The 27930-nt window shown below is 42.0% G+C and overlaps 1 protein-coding gene across 1 annotated transcript in view; it reads right to left on the reverse strand.

The window, feature by feature from the left end:
• The window catches only part of UNC13A (unc-13 homolog A), a 95015-nt gene that overhangs the window by 58623 nt on the left and 8462 nt on the right, over positions 1-27930 (reverse strand). Inside the window, exons 2-9 of the mRNA XM_056822383.1 lie at positions 18072-18101; positions 17323-17422; positions 14338-14455; positions 13669-13792; positions 7517-7590; positions 7180-7234; positions 3194-3229; positions 1203-1419 (exon numbers count right to left, since the gene is read on the reverse strand). Coding sequence (XP_056678361.1) covers positions 1203-1419; positions 3194-3229; positions 7180-7234; positions 7517-7590; positions 13669-13792; positions 14338-14455; positions 17323-17422; positions 18072-18101 — 754 coding nt within the window. The remainder of the gene's footprint in view (positions 1-1202; positions 1420-3193; positions 3230-7179; positions 7235-7516; positions 7591-13668; positions 13793-14337; positions 14456-17322; positions 17423-18071; positions 18102-27930) is intronic.

A 27930-nucleotide genomic window follows, 5' to 3' on the forward strand; every position in this document is an offset into this window, starting at 1 on the left:
CGGCCCACAAGGACCAGACCAAAGCACTGGACGGGGCCATGAGGCTCACGACAGGGAAAGGACCCACCTATCTGACAGGTCTAGGGACGGCCTGCTCTCAAGGGAATAGTGGTGGCGGGTTGACCTGCCTCGGCCAGCCTCCAAGTCGCTGTGGCCTCGAGTGGTTGGATCGACGCTACTGAAGCGTCTGCCAGGGAGTAGGGAAAGGGGAGGAGGAACATGGTCAGCAGGAAGGGGAGGGGTATTTAGCTAAGTCTCCCCCTGGGGAGGGGAGGAGAGATGCCAATGGGTGGGATCATCCTAGGATCAGCTTGGCTAGTACTATGTGACAAGTGGGCAAAGCTCTGTCCCCTTGCCTATACATTGGGCTCATGAATGTCCCTAGAGACCAACCAATGTTCTGGGCTTCCCACATTTGGATTAATTGTTCAGGTTTCAGTTTCATCTCTTGGCCAACCAAGAACAGCCCCTTTAACTTGCCTGGCCCTAATGAAAGCTCAATTTAATTTAAAAAACAAACAAACAAACCCAAGCAGTGTTGGATTAAGCACCAACTCAGTACAAGGCAGTACACTCCTTGCAGTCACCCTGCACTTCCCTTCTCTCTCTTGTGGGTAAGACAACTCCACCTTGCTAGAATAGATACTGGGGTCCTTCAATCGAGGGGCCATGAATTTCTTTTTATCATAATCATTTTTCAATAATTTTTCCTTGCAATCCTATATATTTTGTTTACTGCATTTTGAAACATCATTCTGATAAATCCATAGGCTTCACCAGACTGCCAAAGGGATCCATGACGCAAAAATAACAAAAGGTAAGAATCCCTGGACTAGAGTTTCCCAGAAGATCAAAATCCTTCAACATTACCCTTTGTCCAGAAACAGGGTTCACTCTCTCTTCAGACCCTAAGCTCCATCCACCTTCTCCTTCTCTCCTCTGTATATATCTCTTCTATCCAAAATATACAAGAAGGCAACCTTGCCTTATAGAGAATGCTGGCCCACAGGTCAGACCTGGCATCTACTTGACACTAACTGGATCATCTGAAGGAAGTGAATATCTCTTGCTGAGTCTGAGTTATAAAGCAGGAGATGGACTAGATGACCTCTGTCCTTCCACAACTATCTTCTCTTTCTCACACCACCCTTGGATACTAGTTTCTCCCCTTTTCTTCTACCACTCCCCATTTTCCCCAGTACCTGACTGGAGGCGCTTCTGAATAGTCATCATAGCTCCTCATAGAGTCACTGTAAGAGTCTCGAGAGTCTCGAGAGCCCAGTGGAGGAGGTCGAACTGAATACTGGTGGACAGAGGCATTTGGCTGGGATGTGGTGTAGTAGGGTGGTGGGATGCTGTTACTCGTCTCACTGCGATAATCACTGTCCCGGTCGTCCACAGCACTGTCTGGGTCTTCATCTGGAAAAGGACCCAAATGGGGAGGGAGGGATGCAGAAGGGAAAAGGATGAAAGGCTAGAAGGTAGGATGGAAGGTTGTTCCCAATAAACAATCCAACCTCCTCCCCTCAAGGGATCATGGGTGGTACCAAAATGCCTTTGATCTCAAAAAGTGATTGTGAATTTAGGGGTACTCCCCCAAAACCTGGGGTGTCTCCAATGCCAGCTGATTTCTCCCGCTCTCTCCCTACACTAAAGTTAAGTATCTCATGTGAGTCAAAGGAGGTTGTCTTTAACAATGGGATGTGGCATGTGACTCCCTTTATGGGGAAGACTGCAGAAGGAAGGTTGGAGGGAGGAAGGTATGCTCAACTGGGCCACTGTGATGTTTGAGGGATGGAGCTATATGGACTTTGAATAAAACCAGGGCAAAGAGAGAGGAATAAAAGAGAGGTGATGGAAAGATCCATGACGGCAGATGGGAAGTGTAAAGGTTTGGAACACAGGCTATAGAAAATGGATGGCCAAAGCTGGAAAGAGGAAGAAGGGAGGAGACAGGAGATAGATTACTAGGATTCTATGTGGGAGGCAGAGGTAACCTGAAGATCTGTGGTTAATAGGAATATATCCAAGGAGACCTGGAGAAGGAGATAAGGTAGATTGGTCCATAAGGCTCTAGATGGGCCTTGAGGATACACAAGTGGCATGGTGCCAGTTCCATCTGCCTTACTCTTTTTCAGAACTGGCTGTCCACAGTGGTATTGAGGAGTTCATGCCTAAGAGGCTACAAGAGCCTTCAGGGATGGCCAGATCCAATACATGGTATAATGTCAGGGTTGCCTTGTCAGCCCTGGGCTCACCTATCATCCCTTGGTGATAACTCTTCCAGAAGTATAGTAACACTGACCCATTGGCCAAGATGTTTTGCTGGAAGCTGGAGGAGAAGATGGAAATTGGAAAGGGGAATGAGGGCCCAGAGTGGGCTGCAGTCTGTAGACACAGCAAAAGTTTAGGACATGGGAGCATTGGAATAATATCCATCTAGGTGCCTCAGGGCACCTCATGCCCATCCATCCCTCTAGAACTTTGAGGTAACTGAGGTTCCTTGATAACCACCTCCACCATCTTTAGCTTCACATGTGAATCTTCCCCCCCCCAACAAAATAAAATAATGGCAGGACTAGGAAAGAACTCAGGAATCATCTAATCCAATTCTTTATTTTTCAGATAGGGAAACTGAAGCCCAGAGAGACTTGTCCAGAGTTATGTTCATCCTTCTCCTCCATAAAAGGAAGGGGAAGAGAAGAAGGAGGGGAGGAGAGAATCAACAAGGGAGTAGGTTACAGGAAGGGGAAGAGATATGGGATTGGACATGGGGGCAAAGGGGAGGGAGAGAGACTTGGGGAGAGGTGAAGGTCCTGCAGGTCCCTATGGGGTGCTTGTGAGCATCTAGTCCCATGCAATCCCAAATTGTAGCCCTCATCATGGCTGAAGCCGGGCAGTGACTCCAAGGTTAATCCCACATTCTCATATTCTTTTTCTGTTCATCAGGTGACACAGGGGCACCCCTCTTGCCACCACCAGGGGAAGTCAACCAGAGACTGGAGGATGAGGGGACGAAGGGACAGGGGAAAGGCAGGGATGTGCCAAACTGACTGTCCCCAGGTTTCCCAGATAAAACTCCCCATACTTCTCTCCAGGAAGGGTAGGGGAAGGGAGGGGGAACATCCTCAGGGGAGCCATATGCCCCCATTCCTCCCCCTCACACTGGACAAATCGCCGGCTGAGTACTTACTCTGCTGCTCCCCCCAGCCAAAATAACTCCAGTTGCCTACAAAGAAAAGGGGCAGAGAGAATAAAGATGGGCAGGACTTGTGGCAGTGGGCATGGAAGAGGGCATAGGACAGGGAGCAGGAGCTGAATTGTGAGCACCCTCTGGACACCTGCTCTCTTCCTCCCCCATCATTCCCAGTCCACCTCCCTCTCTCCATCGCTGCCCCCTGTCCCTCAACCCAAAGCATTCTAGAATCTTATAGAGGAAAGCAAACTTGGAAGTCATGTAGTCCAACTTCCCTCCCCCAAAATTCTTTTCTGGAAAAGAATGGGACCGATTGGATCTGCTTAGAGGGAAGCAGGGGGAAGGGGAAGGTTGGGATGGAGTTGGGAGTGGGGTGGGGAAGAGGTGAGGGAGGAATCAGAGGAAAGCTGGAGTGAAGGCTTGGAGGCATACTAAGCATCTTATTACAGTCTTGCTAAAGACCAAATGTATGGCCAAAGTCATGGCCTAAGGGAGAGGGAGAAAGGACTCCTGCTCAGGAAGAAAGAACCCTCAAAAATGACATTAGAGTGTGATCTCAAGAGTGGGAACAATTTGAATTCCCAGTGCTAGGCATACAGTAAGTGCTTAATAAGTGTTTTTATTCATGCATTCATCCAGCTTCAGAGGCAAAGAGCTTATAGGATGGGAAGTGAGGACTTTATACTGTGGGTGAGCATTCTTTCTGATTGATTTCACTGGAGACAATCCACTTTTTTGGTTTGGGCCAGGGGAAAATGATAGGATCGATAATAAAAATAATAGATTATATTTACATAGCTCTTTGTTTATTTCATTTGAACTTTCCAATAACCCTGGGAAGTAGGTGCTATGTTTATCCCCATTTTACAGATGAGGAAAATGAATCTGGGAGAGGTTAAGTGACTTGTCTATGTTTGTGTGACAGGCTTTGAACCCCAATCTTCCTGACTTCAGGTCCTCAGGACATACCACACCACCTCAGGGTTCAACATATATTGGGTAGATATAACAATAGAGGTATTCAGTTACCTATTACTTCCTGGTTTGGTGCTCACAGCAGCTGAAGTATTTTTCTCCTCTTCTTGGGGTGTGAAGAAGTGGAGAGAGGACCCTATGTCTTTTTTTTTAAATCCTTACCTTCTGTCTTAGTAATAACTCTAAGACAAAAGGGTAAGGGCTAGGCAATTAGGATTAAGTGATTTGCCCTGGGTCATAGAGCTAGGAAGTATCTAAGTTCAGATTTGAACCCAGGTCTTCTTGACTCCAGGCCTGGTGAGGAACATACATCTTAGAGGAAGAGGTTGCTTGCATGCCTTGGTTAGAGGGCACTCAATGCTAAGAGTAAAACATTGTAGGTCCTAGGATAATAGAGTTAGAGCTGGCAATCAGCTCCAATCTCCTCATTCTTCAGGTGCAGAAATTGAGGCAGACAGAGATTTGCCCGAGGTCACACAGATAGTTAAGTGTCTGAGTCAGAATTTGAACTCAGAGCTTCCTGATACCAAGTCCAGCATTTTAGCTCCTGGACTACCTAACTAGCACTTGACAATTCCCAAAAGTCCTTTACATGTATTATCTCAATGGATCCTCAAAACTACCCTATAAGGGAGGCCTGGTAGTGATTATTATGTCCATTTTAGAGATGTGAAAAAGTGAGGCACAGGAAAGATTCACTCAAGGGTACATAACATGTTAATAATAGAGCCACAACTAGATTCTTGGCCTTTTGGCATTGGTTCAGGGTCTTTCCCCCTGCACATTATAAGGCATAGGTGTCCCAAAAGTCCAAAACACTGGGACACGGCTAGGAAATCATAGAAAAATAGATTTAACACTGGAAGGGACTACAGAGTCCAAGTCCAACACAGTCATTGAATAGATGCCTAAACGGGCACAGAAATGTTAAATGATGTGTCCATTTCACACACGTAGTAAATATCTAAGCAGGATTCACACTCAGGTCTTCTTTGACTCTAAGCCCAGTCCTCTGGCCGCTATGACTTCTCAATTTAGGCCAGGAAGGTTCTGTATAATTCATGTAGTACAGCCCCCTCCTTTTATAGGTAAAGAAAACAAGGTCAAGAGAAATGAAGTGATTTGCTCAAAGTCATATACCTAATAAATAGCAGAGTCAAATTGGAATCAAAGTCCTCGCCTTGGGATGCAGTGCTCCCCTACAGGCTAGTTCTGAGTTTGATTCCATCATCCCATCAATGGGCAAAACTGCCCTGGCTCCCAGCAGTTATGATGCTACCTTTGATCTTCCTTTGCCTGCCCACTTTCCCTGGCACTTGGATTCAACCCAGGACTTGGCCAGAGAATTCTTAGACTCAGATTTGGCTTTGGTCCTGGATTTGCAGGGGAAGAGCCCGACTGCCCAAGGTTTTACTTGTCAGAAGCTTTCCTGGTCCAGCTACGACTCTTCCTCTCACCCACTGACCCTGGACTGTCATGCACTTGGATGGATGGGTCAGCCTTGGGTGGGTGCAGCATGGATGACTCTCCCTAGCTCTGAGGTTCATCCTGGCATCCAAAGCAGAGTTGAGTCCATAGTTGTTAGTGAAATGCGTCTATTCTCAATCCATCAAATTCCTAGCCCAGTCAGCCAACTGTTTTCTGGCATTAGCCCCAACAGGTTCCAACTGATGGTTTCTTACTGGAATGAAAGGGGTCCAGAGGCATCTGAATCTGAGGCTGGAGCCTGTGGAGCTGCTCTCCTGCTACCTTCCTTAGTTCCTATAGGTCTCTTGGTTGCCAGCTATCTACCAGAGCATTTGACCCAATAGGTAGCTGGGGAGGAAGGAGGGAAACAAAGGTATTTATTGACCTCTTCAATATATCTCTCTTCAATACCTTCTTAGGATTCTAAATCTCATTCAAACCCCAACCTAATTCCACCTGCCAAAAAAAGATGAGCAGGCTCTCCTTTCATACTCCCAACATGCTTTATCCTAACCTTCTCCATTTCCTTGCTCTTTCCCCTTTGCTAGAATTAGAGCAGATCCCCAGGTCAAAACCAAAACCAAAAATGAATCCTTCATGTCTGGAGAGTGCTTTCAATTCCCCAAAGAATTCTGAAGCTATTGTTTAATTTGATTCCCACCATGACATAGGAAATTAGCAGAGATTATTCTGTTTATTTGACATATGAGGAAACTGAGGCACTGAATTGTTGAATGTCTTGCTCATGGATAAAGTGAGTTAGTGACAGAATTGGGCCTAATCAAAATAAATATTGTTCTCATATTATTATAGTGCCCTGTGGTTTATCAGACACCTTTGGAACCCAGGTATCCTTGTCCTACCTCTTTCCACTATATTTTTCTAACTTCTGAATAACTGGCTGTTCTCCTTTCCAACTCTTTCCCTCAATCCATCCCAGGCACATGTAGAGTGGGGGTGGGGTGGTAGGGAGTGATGGATGACAGGGAAATATATGGGAGTGAGGAGGAGGATAGGAGGACAGAAGGGAAGAGGAGTCAAGGAGAAAGGGGCCTCAGGGAATAAGTCAAGGCCAGGGCTTTGGAACAGGTCAAAGGTTGCTAGAAATAAGGGAAAACTCTACTGGTGAAATGGTTTCCCCCAAACAGAGAATTTGAATCTGGTGGTGGACAAATTCCAGACTGGGTAAGTGGAACTGGAAGTTCAAAGATAGAAATCATTAGATGTCTTCTGTGTTGTTTCATTTCATTTTATTTTATTTTTACCTCAGAGAAATGGGTCCCATAGGATCTTCAAGGGGAATCAGACCTGGGTAAACCTAGCTCCTTGGGATGTTGAAGACCCAGCACCATAGGAGACACCAGGAGGGATCAAAGCCAAGAACAATATCTCAGAAGACACCAAAAACCCAAATTCAGGTGGCACCAGACATAGGCAGAAGGACAGGCAATAAGGGGTGGGAGGATATGCTACCCCATTAGTGCCCTCTGCCCTAGGGACCACATTCTTTAGGGTCATGAAAGGAAGAGAGTGGTACTTACAACACTGGGAGCTGGGAACAGGAAGAGGTTTGTCCTGTTCTTCTTGGAATGAATACTGAAGGGAGAGGAGAGAATGAAGTCAGGAAGCTCAGGGGAGGACAGAGGACTCCAGGCAACCCTAAGTCAAAAACATGGAACCCAGGTATCCCACCACCTCCCAAGCTTGAAGGAAGTATGCTCTGGCCTCCACAAGCACAGGTCTGTCTTGCCTCACTCTCCCCCACCAAGGAGAAAAATCTGGATACCCAGTAGATTTGAGGAACTGCTTACATAGTCCCCAGAGAGAGCCAAGTGTTAGGGCAAATAGAATCTGGGCACCATGCCCATGTCTACTCACATCATCCTGGTCCCTCATAGCATTCAACTGCTCCAGCTTCTTTGCCCAATAGCGAGCTTCTTCCTCAGGGATGTCTGAAAGCCAAATCCACATCTGTCAGCCCAGTAGGAAGCCCTGTGTCCCTGAACTTCCCACTGACTTTGCCTCCATGAGACATGGATTGAAGTATGGGAGAGAAAAACAGATTGTCCCAGGATAGTGGTTGGTGGGGATTGATACAGAAAGATAGGGAGAAAGGAAGGGAGGAGGGAAAGGAAGGAGACAAGAAAACTGAGAGGGAGAAAAAGGCTGCTTCATCAACAGGTACTCTTAGTGATGGATGACTGAAGGGAAAGGCAATTCATCATTAGGAGCAGCTCATCATGGGTATTAATTAGGCAGCAGAATGGCAGTAAATTCAGTTCCTGAAAGGTGTGAGTAGGAGAGACTTGGAGCATCCCATGGGTCTACTCTCTTCTCTTCCATCTTCTCCACATTTCTTCTCTCATTTTCCCATATTTTCTCTTCTGCCTCTCCCTTTCCTTCTCTCTCTCTCTCTTTCTGTCTCTGTTTCTCTCTGTCTCTGCCCCTCTCTCTGTGTCTTTGTCTCTGTCTGTCTGTCTGTCTGTCTGTCTCCCTATCTCTTCCCCAAACTCCAAAGTACTCTCTACAAGGATCTTTCTTTAATCACCCACTATGGTCAGTAGGTAAGCCAAGACTGGTGGATTTTTCCAGAAGAGCATAAATTCTGGCAGATCCTGCTAAGCTAGAAAGATTTTGAGTATAGTCTTAGCAACATCCTATCCTATCCAAGACTGGTCCAAATTAGTACAGTACACTGGTCAATAAATGATGAATTCTTTGGCTATGGAAAGCCGTTGGAACAGATAAAATATAAAATGGCCTTTGGTTCTTGCTCTACTGTGGCTGGAGTAGAGTTGGTTGAAAAGAAGGCAGAAGGTGCTAAGAATCATACCACTTTTAGACTGTCTATCAGTTTAAATAATCTCTTAACATAAGATCTTCATTTAGTGACCAGTAAGTTGGTCCACTTTTGGAGGAACTGAAAAACATCTATAATTACATTCTTTTGGGAACTTTCACTGTCTCCATTCTAGACACCATGCCTCTCAAGGCAGAGTAGGATAATGTTAACCATTTTGTCCACCTCATTATGTTGTTGAGGCATATTGAACTTAGAATCTATTTGAACTCTCAATATTTTTCTCTTTTTTAAATTATACCTCAACTTTAACAAGGAAGTACCAACACTCCCTTCTTGTCTGGTTCCCCTTGTGAACATTCTTCTACTCTCTTCTATGTATTTTTCCCATGTTTCTTTTCTTTTCTACTTTATATCACTATCACTTCTTCTCACTTGCCCCTCTCCCAGTGAAAGAATGCACAAAATCAGAAGACATCAAGAAGTTGCAGCTAGTGGAAGGCTGGCTTTTAAGTTCCCCTCAGAGAAGTAAATAAATTAACTAGTGGAATTGGTTTCAAATGCACTGAGGATAGATCATTTCATGGTATATTTGGTCATCTCAAGTTATAGTGCTTATGATAAACATAGGTAAGGAGGCCAACAGGAAGAGTTGCAGCAATAATAATAGTTTTAACTCACCTAGTATGATAAACAATGGTTTCTAAGTTCCCTTCCAAATATAGATTATTATATCTATAATCTGTATTCTTATAATATTCAAAAAATGAAAAATAAAGATACTGGCTCTAATTATCATTATTTCTTAGAAAATCTTAACAAATGGAAAACAATCACCATACTCCGAGGCCAAAAGAACCCAGAAAGCAATTTACCTAGCAAACATTGATCTCTGCTAACCAGAGGCATACAAAGCAAAGCCATACAACTTTAAAGAACAAAACTTGCTCATTTGCAAAACATCACAGAAAAGAAGGATGAAAGATTTTTCAGAGTATTGCCTTACAGAACAGTGAAAAGCAGTGAATGGGAAAATAAGGCTCCAAAGAATTGGTGTAAGATCCAACAAAGCCAGATAATCTTGACAATAATTATAGCTGAAATGGGAAAGTCAACAAATAGATATGAAATATAACATTTGCTAACATTTTATAATTTATTTTCATCATAAATAGCAGTAGAATCACCACATATAGACTCTACCACGTCATCATTCAATGTGGAAGTGAAATTGGCACTCAAAAACTGAGAACAGCTTTACCTAACCAAAAGCACAAAAAGTCCATATGGAGGTGGCATTTTTAAAGGCATTAAAGAATCAATTTTGAAGATATTCCAAAGGTGAGAAATTTCCAAAAGAATGAAAGAAAACATTGATTGTATTTTTATTAAACAGAAGTTGGCTGAAAAAGATACCAGTAACCATTAACTGATACTTTCTTTCCCATCTACTTAAAAACTTTATAAGAATGGTCTAGATAGGTGCTGAGGGTATCCTGGATGAAAATATGAGAAAGGAATAAGAGATTTCTACAATTGAATTTCCATATTGTACCATATATTCAAAGTCACACAATGAAATGTGTAAGAAACACAAAATCCCATTGTGTTTACTGTTTCTTGATTAACACCCCCCCCCAAATAAAAGCATTTGACTCAGTAGGACAAAATGTACTCTTAAAGGCTCTCCTTAACAAAGCATTTCCACATATATATGTTAAGATTGTACAAGATTCCATGGCAATCACAGAGATAATTCTGTTTAATGATTCTCTGAATATCAGTAGGTCCTTAATCAGTGTTTGCTAAATTAAAATAAATCACATTTATATAGCACTATAAGATGCCTTTTTTCACAACACCCCTTTAAGGTAGGTTTTGGAAGAATTATCATCCCTATCTATAGATGAACAAACTGCAGCTCTGAGGAATTAAATGATTTGCCACGGGCAAATGGAAGACAAGTGTTTAAGGTGGGATTTAAATCCAGGTCTCCTGGATCCCAATCTAGAATACTATCTATTATGCCATGTTTCCCTGGAATTAAATTGTTACACAGGTGAAGCATAAAATAGAGAGACATATACATGATGAATGCGTTTGCTGATGTTACTAAAAGTGCCCTTTGTTTGCTAAATGGAAGGATTCCCAATTGATTGTGAGGATTTCCAGGTATTCCTATTTTTACATTGGGCTAATAGCATCAAGCCCAGAGCATTAGAGCTCATCCTAAAGTTATTGCCATGGCCAGCCAGAAGAGATAAGACCAGTCCATTTACAAAAAGTTAAGTGTACTAGGTATGCAATAAGAATGCATATTACCCAGATGATGAGAAGCAGTTGGATGGGAAGCCCATTGAATTAGTCCATCAAAGCATATACCTGGGATAGGCACAGCAGATGAATAATAAATTGAACTCAGAATGGAATCAAAAGATCAGAGCAGACAGAATAGCATTTGGGAAGCTGTTCATTGCTTTCATTGATCCCAGGTTGTCTACTTCTGCAAAAGTCCATTTAAAAGTCCTTTAAACATCAACAGTCTATTCATAATGCTATATGGCTTCAAATCAGACAAAATATCAGGATCTTAGAAGATCTCAAAATTGTTGTTGATCCAAAAGACAACAAAAAGTTGCAAAGTATATAAGCACTTTCATAGACTATAGAGCAGACTGCAGTCTCTCACCAATGATTTAAGACAAGGTAATCTTGTTGAAGGCAGAAATTGTTTTGTTTTTGTCTTTGAATTCCCAGGGTCTTGCACAAGTCAGCTAGATGGTGCAGTGGATATGGCTTAAATCCTGGAGTCAGGAAGACCTAAGTTTAAATCCAACCTCAGACACTTACTTAGCTGAGCAATAATAATAAGCTAGAGAAGGAAATGGCAAACCATTCCAATATCCTTGCCAAGAAAATCCCAAATACAGTCATGAAGAGATAGACACAATTGACACTACTAAATGACAACAAGCAACATTTAATAGATGCTTGCTTTCTTAATTGACTTGCATATGAGAAGATGCATAAAAAATACTGACATCTATGACTAGAAAAGGGTATAGGCTGGTCATGAAACCATCAAGTGATGACTAATCAAAAGCTCTAGTGTTATTTTGGTATCTGAACAACCTTAAGAGATATAGAGCAGGAATTCTTAATCTTGTTTGTTATCATGGACCCCTTTGGAAGTTAGTCTGGTGAAGCCTATGGATTCCTTTTCAAAATCATATTTTTAAATGCACAAAAATAAAACAAAAAATAGAATTACAAAAAAAAACATTTATATTGAAATATAATTACCAAATATATGTTTTTTAATTTTAGATCATAGCCCCAAGGTTAAACACTCCATGTAGAAGAAGGCGTCCAGAAAGTTGAGTAGTTCCATTATGAAGAACTGATGGAAGGATATGGACAAGAATTATATAGGATGAGATTGTTGCGATAGATAGTAGTGGAGGAACCAACTACATCAGTGAAATCATGAGTCCTTAAAAGATATGTTAATTTTGTATCATATAAATAGAGTCTCTTTCCCTTAAAATTCAGTCAAGGCTATCTTCGGGTCAGTCCTTAGTCCCTTTTCATCCAAAGGCTGCTGTGCCAGTCTTGGCACTCCCATAGAACCAAGGCTGATGCCCTGGATATGGCTTAGAGAGAAGGGCTCAGAATGTTCCCAGATTCTTACAGAATCTCAGAATCTAAGAGAAAGAACTTTAGAGGTTATACAGACCAAACCAGACCTGAAGAATAATCATTATTGCCACATTTCTGAATAGTTATAACCTTCTAATGATGACCTTTGATGATCTCAAATAACAGGAAACTCACTACCTCTAAAAGAATCTCCTTCCTCTTCCAGCTCAAATTGTAAAGAGGTCTTTTCTTGTCTGGGTCAAGGCTAACAGGGCTTTACATATGATAATCCTTCAAATACTTGAAGACAGTGATCATACCCCTCCAAATCTTTCCTTCAGACTAAACACTCCCTGTTCCTTTACTTTGTACTTATATTTTAGGGTTTCCAGGCTCTTTCCTGTCTTGGTCTTCCAAGATAAATTCTGGATAAATTCTAGCTCATCAATACCCTTCCTAAAATCTGATACTCAGAATAGCACAGTTTGATGAGAGCAGAGAACAATGAATGCCTTCACTGTCACATTCATCACCAGTCTTAGCTCATGCTGACATTGAGCATAGCTAACACCACCCTTATCCTCCATGATATGCTTTGTACTCATTCTCTATGACTTGCCCTTGCTTTCTTCTTCTTTGGGTAACTTTTAAATCTAAGTTGGTAGATGAACATCTAGTGTAGTCACACTGGTCTCAAGGCAGTTTGTTCTTTTCTTCCTTATTAGCAGCATTTGCTTTAATATGATCAGAATTTCTTTTTTGAAAACAAACATTTCATCGTTCTTGAGCTGACTTCCCCTGTAGCATCTTACAATAACATCTTTTCTCCGAATTCTAAAATCTGTCCTTTCAAAGTCTAGGAAGCATACTAGACAATGCCCTCCTTCATCTACCACAAATTTTAAGATTCTCCCAAGTTCTACTTTGGCTTCCAATTCTTCCTTATTGGTTAGAATCAGGTCCACATGACTATTTTCAGCTATTCAACTTTTTAGCAAGGAACTTTTAGCACCTGCTTTGTCAAAGTCACTCATCACAGTTATATAATTCCTCCTTGTGATCTGCTTCTAGAAATCATCATCCATTTCTTTCTTCTGGCCAAGCAGTCTGTAATATGCTCTTGTAATAATATTACATCCGTTCTCATTCTATTAATTTGCAACCAAATGCCCTCCTTATAATTTCTGCATTTTGGTTCACAGATGTCCACATAGCAATATGTTTCCTTTTTCTTTCTTTTAAATTTTTTCAAATTTTTTATAAAAACCCTTACCTTCCATCTTAGAATCAATACTCTGTACTGGTTCCAAGGCAGAAGAGTGAGACGGGCTACACAATGGGGGCTAAGTGACTTGCCCATGGTCACATAGCTAGGAAGTATCTGAATCCGGATTCGAACCTAGGACCTCCTGTCTCTAGGCCTGACTCTACCCAGCTGCCCCTAATATATTTCCTTGATATAAAATGCTAGCCATGAGTCAAATCCTAGTAAGTCTCAAAGTAAAGAAAAAAGGGGCAGAGTAGAATTTGAGGAAAACTCTAGGAATTTTCCTTTGACAGGTAGGTTCTAAGTTCAGCCTATAGCACTTACCCAAGGGCAGTTCAAAGCGGGTATCCAGAAGAATTCGATGGAAGGTGGGATCCTTGGTACCACAGATCTCATTGTCTGTCATAATGACTTGAGAGTCCAAGGTGAGCCATTCACCAGGGCCCTCCTGAGAAAGGGAAACCCCAACAAATCCAGAAGTGGTTAGAGGAAGAAGGTTGGGGGAGAGCAAAGAAAATCAAAAGATTAAAACCAGTGCTGAGGAAAAATCTTCCTGGAAGAGTATAGGAGCATGAGGTGGCAGGAACCTACTTTTTCCCTCAGCGCATGCTCATTCTAAACCTCATGGCACTTCTCCATTGTGAACTATGTTAGTCAGTCCCTTTTTCTAGATATTTAATTTTATGCATCAGTTTTTTGAGTCAAAGTTTATATAGCTACATCAATCAAAGAACAATAAATATACTCCCCCTTTCCTGGTCTATGTTGGGAAGAGGGGAGAATTCAATATGAAAGATGAGTCAAGAACTATCTCCAGCTCTAGGATATATCCTTTAGGAAGCTTTGTTGGGGAGCCCCAAACCTGCCAGCATCATCTTTAATCACTCCTTCCTACTACTGTCCTGTCTCCTTCCCCACTTTTGAACATATATTCATTTTTAACAGTAGTGCCTCGCTCTTTGCCTCTGTCCATCCACCATCCCTTGTGCTCACCTCATTAGACTGGCGAATGGTCCGTAGGGGGATCCATACTGTGCCCACCATGGTGTCCCAGATGAGCCCTTTATTCCAAACTTCCACTGTCAGGCCAAGGTCCAGGCGATTAATTTCACTGCAGAAGAGGTAGGAGGAAAGAAGGAGAGCATTTATTCATAAATCCATGGCCTGGGTCTAGAGTCAGAAAGATCTGAGTTTGTACAAGTTATTTAACTATGGGTGTACACACACACACACACACACACACACATATATGTTCATATAATACATACAAAATTGTATATATATAATACACAAAAATTTTTCATGTGTGCTATAATCTTCTCTTTACCATATGTAGAAATACACAAAATTGTGTGTACATATAATATAATAATAATATATCATAACACTGTAGAGTATATATTCAATTTATTCAAATCTTAAAATACCAAATAAATGCTAGATTTTGTTGTTGTTATTATTATTATTATTATTTAGAGCTGGAGGGAATCTTAGAAATCATTCAGTTAAGCAGCTATCTTTCTCCTTTCTCCTTTTCAACCTAAGCCTCCCATAGCCCAGTAGGGTACTAGAGAGTTTGGCAAAGCAAGTACTTTGGAGTATTCTTCTTGTCCCACAATTTTGTCCCCTCCCTCATCCTGGAAGACAGGCACAGAGGCTACCAGGTAATACAATGGACAAAATGTTGGACCTGGAGTCAAGAGTTGAGTTCAAATCCAATGTTAGACACTAACTAGCTGTGTGACCCTAGGCAAGTTACTTGGCTCTCAGTCTCAGTTTCTGCATCTGTACAATAAGTATAATATCACCTACCCTAAAGGGTGGTCATGTTGACTGACTGAGCTTACATGTAAAGTGCTTTACAAACTGTAAAATGTTATAAATTATAGTTATTATAATTATTATTGTATCATTATGCTGACACTTCTCATTCCCACCAAAGGAAGAAAGAACTCAGAATCCACACTCCCTCCTCCCAGGAGTGAGAAGTAAAGTCCTTCCAGGTTCCATTCCACAGACATGGTTGCTTATACCATTTGGCTGAAATAAAAACAATCTCTTAGGTAAGATGGATGACCTCTAAGTCTTATCATTGAATGCCCTTTAACTCTCCTCCCCTCTTTACCTCCAATTAGAGAATGAGGTCCTTGAGAGCAAGGACTGCCTCTTTCCTATTTGTATCTATGGTACTTGGCACATAGTAAGCACTATATTCATGCTTTGTCATTCAGTCATTCATTTACTTAATAAATGTTGGTTGAATTGAATGAAACTCGATTTGCTTATTCTGTTTCTTATGCCTGAAATCTCTCTCTCTCTCTCTCTCTCTCTCTCTCTCTCTCTCTCTCTCTCTCTCTCTCTCTCATCTATCTATCTCTATCTCTCCCCCTCCCTCCTCCAAGAAGTTTTCCCTGATCCCCTTAGTTTATGATTTTCTTCTTTGGCTTGTATCTATTCCTTTGTTTCCCCCCTCTCTATTAGGTGTATCATGCAACATTTCATTAGAAAATTATCACTGTTTGTTTTTTCACCCTATACCATACTATGAATTCCAAAAAGTAGGGTCTTGGCCTTAAAACTATAAACGTTGAATTTTCCCCAGACCCAAGTGCTGAAAGGTCATCTCTATACTATTAATAGATCGTAAATAAAATTTGTGAATTTGTTGTTGTACTTCATTCTATCCTACACCCTCCCCACCCTGCCCCACCAGAATGTAGCTAGTGAGAGGTTTCCTAGTGACCATTCTTCTTGTCCCCTACAGCTTTTCTGTGTCATCCAGGGCTCTTGTTGGCCTCTCTCCCTCCTTGGATCCTGGGCCCTGGACTCAAGCCAGCTCTGCCCAGCATCCAGATAACAGCAAAGGCTTACTGTGAGAGGGTCATGGCATGTTGGAAAGAGTGCTGGGCTGGAATTCAAGAGACCTGGGTTGGGGCTGACAGCCAATAACAAACATTGAACCCAATTCTAGAGATGAAAAGGGGAGTGGATTTATTTCCAAGGACCTCTGGGAATCACTTGGTGGAACTATATCTTGAAGGAACTTAGAGAACAAGCTAATGAGCCTAATTGAATTATGAATTGTGGACTGAGATTTTCATGTCTCAAGCCTTCATTCTCTGACTTACCAGTTTTGAATTCTTGATTTGGTGTGATATGTATTTTCCCTTTAGTGACTAGCAAAATAATAGGATTGGGAACTAGAAGGAGACTTAAAGGCTATCAAGTCCAACTCTATCTCCAGTCAATAGGTAAAGAAACTAAGGCTTTGAGAAAGAAAATTATTTGATCAAAGATACTTTAGTGAGTCAGGAGAAGGGCACTCATGGTGGAAAAACAAAGCAAAACCACAATCCAACCAGCTCTGATCTTGGATGAACTAAGATGGAGAAAGAAAGAAAATTGTCCACACCAAGGCCAGGAGATCTGGGGAAATGTGGTACCTTAACAACAAGGCAGACAGAAGGCAGTAGGAAGTAGAATAGAGAATAAGCCTATTGAGGTGCTGTCTGTCAGGAAGTAGGGGAAAACCTTTGTGACTGAGTTTGAATACTGGCCCATCTTCTTGCTTGGCAGATTTCTTTTCAGACTTAAAAATATGGTCCAAGTAGCTGAATAATGTGGCACAGTGAAAAGATCAATGGACCTAGAGCTGGCCAACCTAAGTGTGAGTCCCAGTTCAACTACTAAGTCCTTTGGTGACCTTGGACAAGTCATTTTGCTTATGTGAATTTCAGTTTGCCCACTCATTAAATGCAGATTAAGAGTTCTCACCCTCAGTGTATTTGAGGCCCAAATGAGAGGATGGATGAGGAAAAGCTTTGTAACCTGAAAAATGGTCTGTAAAGTACTATGTACATATGAGTAATTATTATTATCACTCAATCCTGTGCTCTGAGTCAGCTTCCTCAGCCCTTCACAGCTGCTGGCCCTGAATAGATAGGCAAGGGTGTCTACAGAGGTGCCACAGATACTCACAACATGAAATCCTGCTCCCAGCATGGCAGGTTCCCCCGCACCGCGATGGTGGTGCTCTTAACATTCTGCACCTTCAGGGTCACGTAGGTATTGAATTTTTCTGAGGGAAAAGATAGCAGGCAGAGTGAAAAGGTTGTTGGGATTGAGGCCACTGGGTCTCTTTGAGTCCCCGTTGGTCGACATTAAGACCCCCTAAACCACCCTAAATAGGTTTAGGGGGTATGGAAAGCACTAGGGACCTAGGCAATCTTCAGGCCCATACACTCAACACTTTTAAACAATCTCAATTCAGTTACTAGGACCAGAGTCTATTGTCCAAGGGTCTGGCCTCTTGTAGTATCATAGACTTAGAGTTGGGCACCTGGTCCTAAATTCCAGAAGAGCAGTCAACCAACCTCTACTTGAAGGTCTCCAGTAGCAGGAAATTAAGTTTAAGTCAAAGCAGATTATTTCACTTTTGGATAAACTTTATTAGTATTTTTGCCTAATACTGAACCAAAACCAGTCTTCCTACAACTTCATTCTGGTCTAAGGAAAAGAAGTACACATGTTCTCCTCAAGCCAACCCCCTCCTCCCCAGTAGAGAATCTATGTGTTTGCTCTGGTGAGACACTATTTTGTTACAAAGGATTTGGGGAGGGTTAGAGAAGAGACAAGCCACTTCTCTCCTTCTATCCCACCTTCTATCCCTAAATCTTCCCCATCCAAATCCAACTCTATCATAACAAAGGACAAGGGAGGACACTTACCTTGAGCACCATCAAACTTGGCTTTTTTGACTGTAGAAAGAGACAGAGGGAGGAGGGAGAGGAGAAGGTAGGGAAAGATGGGGAGAAGGAAAGTCATATAGATGAAATGACAAGGAGAGAAATGGTGATGAAAAGGCAAGTAAAGGGAGAGATGAGCAGAAATGAGAAAAGACAAGGATAGGAGAGAAAAGATGGTAAGGGGAGAAATGAGAGAGAAAGAGGTGGGAGAAGGAGAGAGAAGATGTGGAAGAGGAGTGTTGAGAAGAGATGGGAGGAGAAATGAAGAGAGATGGGAAAGGGATAAAGACAAGGAAATATGTGAGAGGGAGAGATGAGTAGGAGAGAGGGGAGAGGGAAAGAGGGGAAAATGAAGAGTGTTATTAAAAGGCAGATAAACATAAGCTGAAAGCAGGAGAGATAAGGAAAAAGGGGACCCTCAGTCCTGGGCCCAGATAGTCTCCTCCCACCACCCCTTATACCCTACCCTAAACTTTCCCTCTAGTGAAGCTCTCCAGCCATCCTTTGAGACCCAACTAAACTTTAAACAGAACAAGACAAGAAAGAACTGACAGAAACATCTTATGAGCCTTAAACCTGAAAAAAAAATCAGGGCATGCATGTGAGGATGCAAAAGATATGTGATGAAGGGTGGAAAGCTCAGATAAAAATGTCAATAACCTAAGGGAAGAAGGAAGATTTGACCCATTTTGTCTTCAGTGGAGCTTCCTACCAATGAAGTTTAACAAAGCACTGTCGCTGATAAAAATACCTCCACTATTTATCCTTTTTCTCAAAGTAGTGGGTTGTCTTGGGGAGGAGGAAAAGGAAAGTGTTCTTATCCTACTCAGGACTCTACATTTTGAACCTTTAGCCCTAAAGATTTGGCCAGAGGCCCCTTTCTGACAAAAGCAAGCATCCCATTCCCTCACCTCACTTCCTAACTTCTACTAACTCCTCAAGCCTTTCCCATCAGTGGCTGGAGAATGGAGTTTAATAGGAGCCCTTACTGAGCTAATGCACTCATTCCTGGAAAATGTCCAGGCTCTTCTGGGGGCTCCCTTACCACTGCTAGGAACAGCAAGATGGAGAGGGAAATGGATGTATTTCTGAAGACATTAAAAACTAGGAAGCTACTCAGAGAGTCTGTGAGAAAAGAGAAAAGGTTGGGGGAGGGAAGGAAGAGGCCAGAAAAGAGATGATGAAATTAGGCTCCTGGAGTTAGACTTTGGTTAATCAGATGTCAGTTAGATTCATTGAGAACAGCCCTTTGTCCTTGGGGAGTAATGGCTTAACTTGTCTTTCATATCAGGTGTGTGGGATGGAGAAAAGGGATCTTTTCTAATCACCCAAATTCTCATAGAAGGAGAAATGAAAGTAGTCTATGAAAGAACGAGATGAGAAAGGAGAGGGAAAAGACATGGTTACAGAAAATAGAAGAAACAGTGAAATGTAAGGTGAATCAATAGGTAGGAACAGAGGGAAATGGGCAAAAAGGAATGGAGGAAGACAGGAAGTATGAGAGAGAAAGGAGAAACAAACAGAAAGACAGACAGACAGAGACAGAGAGAAGATCAGATGCAGGGTGAAACAATAAAGAGAAAAGAGCAAAACAGGAGGATGGTGAGAAAAGGGAGAGAGAGATATGAGGAAAGGAAAGGAAGAAACTAGAAGCCCTAGAGAGAGGGAATGCACCTAGGGCAAAGAAAACTGCCTTCAGCACTGAATAAGGGACAGCTCCTTAATCCTGCTGCTTCCTCTTTCCAAGAGCCTAAGGGAGTTGGCAGCCCCAAGAGTAGGGTCCAGCATTGGAAGCCTTTTCTGAGCCCAGGTGCAAGAAATGGAAACGTGATTTCTGGCTCTGAGCACCAACAGACATCCTGAACGCAGGCAATAGTCCTCATTTCTATTAGGTACAGAGCCTGAGACTCTAAGTCAGAAGGTTTAAATTCTTTCTGCTACTACTTCATTGCATAACCTTGGGCAAATAATTTATTCCCTCTGGGCCTCATTAACAAAATGGAGATAAGTGAGTTCCTAGCTTTTCCTACTGTGCCTCTTTTTCTTCAAAAACGTGGTTTATCACGTGGCATTTAGGTGGAGTAATGGATAGAATATTGAGCCTGAAATCAAGAAGTCAGGCAGATTCAAATCCAGTCTTAGACACTGCTATGTAATCCAGAGCAAGTCACTTAACTTCTGTTTGCCTCAGTTTCCTCAATTACAAAATAGGAGTGGTAATAGCAGGAGCCTAATTGAGATATTATTTGTAAAGGGTTTAGCATAGTGACTGTTACATAGTAGGTACTTAATAAATTATTTCCTTCCTTCCTTATATGAGATGCCTTTCTGGGATCAGGAAGAGAAAGGATACTGGGAGTAATTCTGGTGATATAAAAAATTGAAATTTATTTTTAAATGTATGGTAAGGTACCATGGAGGCAAGAAAATATTGTGCATTTGTGGTAGTCTTTTAACATCATCAATTCTACTACAAATTCAATTTGAGAAATATTTATTAAGTACCTAGTATACTTAAGGTGCTTTGTTAGGTACCGAAGATATAAAGACACAATCAATGTAAAACCCTGTTCTCAAGAGACTAATTAGAATTGTTTCATCCTCAGGAAAGTAAGGAGAATTTTCCCCTACCTTTGTTCAGGGGAGACAACCCTGATCTATGGGATAGATAGATGTAAGATAAAGGAGGGGGCAGAGTCTCGGTGACAGTGATAAAGATTGCACATAGATTCGGTGAAAAGACTGGAGTCTCAACTAGAGCGATAGACGCCGAGGGAGGGGAATTAGACTCAGAGAGAGGATAGGGGCTCAGCAAGCTGCAGGAAAAAGAAACAAGGGAATTAGGGTTCAGGAAGAGGCATGGGGTCTCAGTGCTAGAGGTCAACAAAATAGTCACGACAGCTCCTTTGGACCTCAGTTTCTTCATCTGTAAAATAAGAGGTTTAAACTGGAAGATAATCTTTACCTGTTCTTCCAGGTTAAAAAAAATTAAAAATAAAACACAAAACTTCTAAGATCCAATGACCTAGGCATATCTAAAACAATTTCTCAAACTGCAAACTAGGGTCCACATACTTATGGCTTCCCTTCTCTTTTACATTCTGTGACCCTGCCTCCTTCCATTTACTGAGGGCAATTGACTTCCTATGCCTTCCACAGGCCTGGGAAAGCAGCCACGGGGCATTATGGGTGGCCGCATTCATCGCTAATAAGTTCGCTGCTCCTGGCCTATGACCACAGAGCTAGCTTGAATGGGTGATGCCAGGAGAGAAGCTCCGAGTCCTGTCCTGGCAGGGCTATTGCCAGATTCGGCGGCCCCTCCCCACGGCCGCTCCCAGTCACACGCTCCAGGGCTATTTATAAAACTGAGCTGCCGCCAGAGGAGGATGTGGGTGATGCGGCCAGCCGCTGGGAGGAGGTCTGAGTCAAGTACGGGGGGAGGGGGGGCTGGGAAAGAGGAGGGAAAAGGGATTGTGGGGGGCTGGGGAGCTACAAGACAAGGCGCGCCCGCTGATAATGAGCAGCCTGGAGACACCTTATTATTAAATCTCATTGTAATTAGTATGGCTGTGATCCACCAGCATCCGACACCCATTTACTAATGATCAGAGACAGTGTGGTGCCTCTAAGAGAAAGAAAGCCCTGTACTGGGTAATCAGGAGACCTGGTTTCTGGTGCCGGCTGTCACTAAATTCACTGTGTGACCTTGGCCAACCACTTCCTCTAGCTGAGGCTCAGTGTCCCCATCAGCAGAATGAGGATTTGGGGCTTCGTGCTCAATAAGGGCCAGCAGTCGGTCCCTCCCTTCTGCAACTCATCCTCTCCACAGCTGCCAAATTGATACTCCTAAAGTACAAGTCGAACTATTGCCACTCCCCTATTCAAGAAGTTCCGGAGGCTCACTCTTGCCCCTAGAGTCAAATGTAAACTCTTTTGTACGGCATCTATAGTCTTTCAGTTGGTCATTCACCTAGCATCTATTAAGCACCTACTATGTGCCTCCAAAATCTAGCTCAACCTAGGCTGAGTTCACCATATTCCTTTTCAAATATTCTAAATCCCAGCCAAATTGACCTTCTTGTTATTCTGTTTCATTCCATTTCCCACCTTTGTGCCTTTCCATGGTCTCTCCCTCCTGTCATGTCCCTCTTCCCTTTCCTCTTAGAATCTCTAGTTTAATCAAGGCTTGGCTCAAGAGCAAGCTCCTCCATGTGACCTTCCCTGAGTCTCTTCTCCCAGAATTATATTTGTATATTTTGGTATTTACTTATGTGTCCACATTGTTTCTCTGAAGTATAATATAAAATCCCTGAAGATAGAAACTTTCATTTTGGTCACTGTATCCCCATCACCAAGCCCAGTGCCTACGACTTAATAACTATCAAGTCCTTTTGAAATTGAACAGTATGATAAAATCAATCAAATGCTGCAAAAGAAAGGAATGAGAGAAATAACCAACAGTTCAACCATCCTCTGATTTGGTCAGACCACATTTGATGTATCTTGTTTGGTTCTGAACCAAACCAGTGACCAGGATGGTGAGGAGACTTGAAACTATGTATAATGGTGATTAATTAAAGAAGATGACAACATTAGTAATAGGAAAGAAAAGATTTGGGGGTTGGGGGACATGATGACTGGGATCAGATTTGAAGAGGGAGAGAGATTAAGTTTGTTCTGTAGGGCTGAAGGAGAAAGAAATAGAAGGGATTAAAGAAAGTGGAAGAGTTGAAGTTCAGCTTCTTCTAAGGAAAAACTTCTTAACCATTAGCACCATCCAGAATTGGAATTAGAAAATCACTGGAGGCCTTCAACAGAGGCTACATGTCCTCTTTTCAGGGATGGTGTGGGAGGCATTACTGCTAGATATGAGCTGGACTAGGTGAAACTCTGAGGTTCCTCTCAGCACTAATGTTCTCCAGATGCAGGATATTGCTCACTTCCAATTCCTCTGGGCTGTTTGTCTTATTTTATTGCCTATTCTGAATTGCCATGAGGCTTTGGTCTTGTGGTTGCTTCTAAGATGGAACCAGGTCCAGATCTGGGGTAGAATAAAATAGAGTAGTGGGCTCTCAGTTCCTGGTGGCTTCAGCATGGCAGAGGAATAATCATAGGGGCTGGAGTGAGCTGGCTCTCTATTGGCAGGGTTGTGGGCAGTTGAATTCAACAAGCATTTATTAGGTACCTAATATTTTGAAGTGGGGCAGCTACATTTCTTGGTGGGTTCAGACCTGATCAGACCTGAGTTCAAGTCTGATCTAAGACATTTACTACCTGTGAGATCCTAGGTAAATCAATCAATCTCTGTTTGCCTTAACCCACTGGAGAAGGAAATGGCAAACCAGTCCAATATCTTTGCCAAGAAGACCTCATAAACATGGCCCACTGGGTCATGAAGAATCAAATATGACTGAATCAATTGAGCAACAAAAAATATTTGAAGTACTATGCTAGGTATTAGAGATACAGTGACAAAAGACAAACAATTTCTGCCCTCAAGGAACTTAAATTCTACTGAAGAAACACAAAATATACAGTGATAAGTAAACACAAGATAATTGGGGGAAGGAGAGAGTAACTAGGAATGACAGGTAGCTGGGAAGAGAAGTTAATATCACCTAAAAAGATTGACAGGTGGGACTAATGGAAGGGATAGGGACAGGCACTGAGTCTATGATTGGTTTTGAAAAATTCCAGGTGATGAAATGCCCTCTACCACTGTAGGTTAGTACCTTCTCTGAAACTAGACAGTTGCCTAGATAGTGGTCTCAAAATCAAATAGAAACTAGGAACACTAATCCATATACAAGGATTCCTTTATCAGCAGAATGATTTGGTTCAAAATATATTATCTATGTTGTATTGTATTTTTATGTATTTTGTTCTAATCATAATTTAATCTGATTTCTGCCACAGTGGGGAGTATTGCTGGCTACCTATAGCCCACCCATGGCATATTTGACACCTTTGTCTAGAGCACTGACTAATGAGTCAAATATAAGAAGAAATATAATGAAGATAAATGCAAAATTTTACACACAGGTTCAAAAAATCAACTGGTCAAAAAAAGTGGTTTGTCAATATTGAATGGCAGCCACAATAGCTATCGAGATCTTTGAAGACTAAATAGAACATTATTAGAAGTAGCATCCAAGAGGGAGGTTATATTTCAGTAGTAGTCTGCCCTGCAATATTATACTCAGTTCTAGGCACCACAGTTAAAGTACATTGATCTCTGAAGGGCAAGCAGAATGGTGAGGAGCCTCAGATCATGTTAAGATCATTAGAAGGGACATTTCTTAGCTATATGACTCTGGGCAAGTCACTTAACTCCCATTGCCTAGCTTTTGCCTTTCAGTCCTAGAGTTGTTACTGAGACAGAAAATAAAGGTTTTCAAAAAAAGAATAGAGGCAGTCATTCAGGTCCGGGAAAGCTAAAGCAAAACAAATTAAGAGACTTAAGCTGAGTGACTCTATCTAGACCTCAGTTTCCTCACTTGTAAAATGAAAGGGTAAAACTACATGACCTTCCAGCTTTGACATCTAGTCTATGATCTGGCTAGACCATCTATCATTCATAGGGCTGACTGATTAACTGAAGTAACCCACTTGAGAGCAACATTGTACTATTAACCCTCTCTCAAAATTGGCAAAGAATGAACAATGTGGAAGCAAGTTTTGTAGGATAATACATATATAATTCAGCTCAAATTGCTTCCCATCTCCAGGATGGAGGGGGGATGAGAGGGAGAGGGAGGGAAACAATTTGGATCGTTTAAATTTGGAAAAGGTATGTTGAAAATTGTTATTACATGTAATTGTGAAAATAAGATATTTTAAAATAGTGTTTTTAAACTGGCAAAAAACAAACAAATAAAATGGGGCCCATTAAAGGCATTTTTAAGGAAAAAAAAGATCATTAGAAGGAACTAGGTACCCTAGCCCAGAGAGGAGAATGCTTGGGGGGGGGGTAATGAGGATTGTCTTTAAATATTTTAAGGCCTGTTATTTGGAAGAGAAGTTAGACTTCTTTTGTTGAAAGGGCAGAAACAGAATCTTAGAGAAAAGCAAAGTTAGGCTTGAAATAAGAAAAAATTCCCCCTTGAAGCCCTATCCACTTGCATCTTCTTTTGCCTCTAACACAGTTCTGGCCAAACCCAGAGGCAACTGACTGTGAAGAATGAGGCTTCTGATGAATTGGGCAGGGATGGGGAAAGGAGGAGTGGTGTGAACTATTTCTTTTTAGGTAATGAGTAATTTTTAATTCAGCCAGTTAAGTAGCACAATGAATAGAGCTCTGGGTCTAAAGTCAGGAAGACCTGATCACAAATCCAGCCTTAGACACTTACTGGCTGTGTGATCTTGGGCAAGTCACTTGATGCTGTTTGCCTCAGTTTCCCCATCTACAAAATGAGTGAGAGAAGGAAACAGCAAACCATTATGGTATCTTTGCCAAGAAAAGCCCAAATTGGGGCATGAGGACATGACTGAAACATCCACACAACAATGAATTTTGTATTCATGTTGATACTCTTATTCATTTAGAGAGCCCCTTAATAGTAACACCTATTGTGGACTTGCAGCCAGCAAAGCCCTGAGTTTGAATCCTGCCCCTGGCTCCTTTAAGCTGTGCGACAAAGATTAAATAGCTTAACTTCTCTGGGCATCAGTTTTCCCCTTTTAAACATTAGAATACTATATAAACAAGAGTCATGAGTATTCCTTTGTCTACCCAACCCACCACCACCATCCTTGAGAGAGAGGAAGGTCACAATAGCAGTCGATGCTCATGTGGGGCTATGTGGGCCAGACCAAGCCTCAGCTAGGCGAACACTCAGAACAGAATAGGATTGTGGCTCAGTTTGAAAAAATAAACCAAAGTACTCACTCCAGGGTGCTAACTGTGAATTGGACCCCTAAAGGACAAGGAGAATTTCAGAAAGAAAGATGACATTGGGGTATTTTTAAAGCAGTTTATTTTTGTACAGATAAAAGAATACTAGATTTGAAAAGAACCACAAATATCACCTGGTCCAGCACGTTTCTTAGATAGGAATCCCCTCTGCAATTCCACAAAAGGTCATCCAGCCTGAACCTGACTATCTCCAAAGATGGAGAATTGATACTTTATCACGACAGCCAAGTTCTACTTTTAAAAAGCTAAAATGTGTTGAACCACAAACTTTCCTCACTGGTCCTAGTTTCACCTTCTGTGACTTAGCCAAGCAAATCTAATTCTTCTTTCTCATGAGAGTCCTTCGAACACTTGAACAATAGTGCCTAGGTCCTTAGAGCTGGCAGGGAACTCCAAGACCATCCAGCCAACCCCTCTGGACTTTACAGAGGAGGAAACAGCAAAGCTCTGTGACTTGTCCAAGGCCACAAAGCTGGTGGGCAGCAGAACTGGTTCTTGAATACAGGTCTCCTGACTTCACGTCCAAGGTTCTCCCCACTACATGGTGCTTTTTCTACTTCCACTGAAAGTCTGCTCTTCTCTAGGCCAAATATCCTCTTTCCCTTCAGCTGATCTACATATGGCATGTTCTCCAGCACTCTGTCATCCTCTTTGGACATGATCCCATTTATCAATGTCCTCCCTAAAATATGATGTCCAGAAACAAGGTCAATAGTCCAGATTGGGGAGAGGGGTCTGACTAGAGCAGAAAACAGTGGGATCATCACCTCCCTCATTTGGATCCTTCTGCTTTTATTAATGTAGCCTAATTTGGTGGGGAGAAGGAAAGAAGGAGCTCTTGGCTCACTGTAGAGCAGGAATGTGCAGGCAAATGTTAAACAACTAGCTCTCCAACACATGTTAAAGTTCAGTCCACATTATTAATATTTTCCCCATCACTTTTTTAATTCTAAACAATCAACAAAACAATAAATCTAGTTCTGATCTGTAGCCTTTGCTGATTCCTGAGGTAAAAATGCTTACACTGGGAGGCATCAAGGTGGCACCAAAAATAGGGTACCACACCTGGAGTTGAGAGGTCCTGGGTTCAAATCTGCTTTCAGATACTTCCTAGAGCAAGTCACTTAACTCTAATCGCCTAGCCCTTACCATTCTTCTGCCTTGAAACTGATATTTAGCACTGATTCTAAGATAGAAGGAAAAGGTTTTTAAAAAAAGAAAATGCTTTTATTGAAAATCTAACAGTTGGTTCTTTCCTACCATTTGAGCTGACTCCAGCAAATCCCTGCTGTTGCCACATCGAACTTTTAGTCTACTAACACCCCCTCACCAATCTTTTTTTTTCACATAAATTACTGAATAGACCCTGGATTTTCAGGTAGCAAAAGCAAAAACACTCACAAAACATGTGGGAAGCATTTCAGAAGCCAAGGGCTGTGGCTCTTTGGGTATCTTCTGACCCTTTCTCTTCAAAGATTTTTCCTCTGATATGCCATTTTCCTGAGAATTAAAAGAGTTTGCCTGATGACTCTCAGGAGGCAAAGCTGGAGAATTAAATGAAAAGGGTATTACTGAGTCTTCCATCTGACTCCCTCTTCCAAGTGCTCAGCTCCTTAAGAGTCATTATCTCCCCGTCTTTGGTTTGGGGATCATGTTCATTGTCTGAGTATTTGAAGGACAAGTTTGTAGCCCAGAACCAGAATCTATTCTTTATCTGGCCTCAGTACATAGCGTGTTCTTCAGAAAGGCTGCCTTTGAAAGCAACAGCTGCCTTGGACTCGAGGGCAACAAAACTAATGTAAGAGAAGGCGTTGCTCAAACTGAAAAATACAAAACCAGCTCAAACAGTCGGTTAATTTGATGGGATGCTGGGTAAGGAAAAGGTGCTGTTCCTGGTTTTCTTGACATCCATCACAGAATGATGGA

This window comes from Monodelphis domestica, chromosome 3 (assembly GCF_027887165.1).
Source record: "Monodelphis domestica isolate mMonDom1 chromosome 3, mMonDom1.pri, whole genome shotgun sequence".
Taxonomy (NCBI): Eukaryota; Metazoa; Chordata; class Mammalia; order Didelphimorphia; family Didelphidae; genus Monodelphis; species Monodelphis domestica.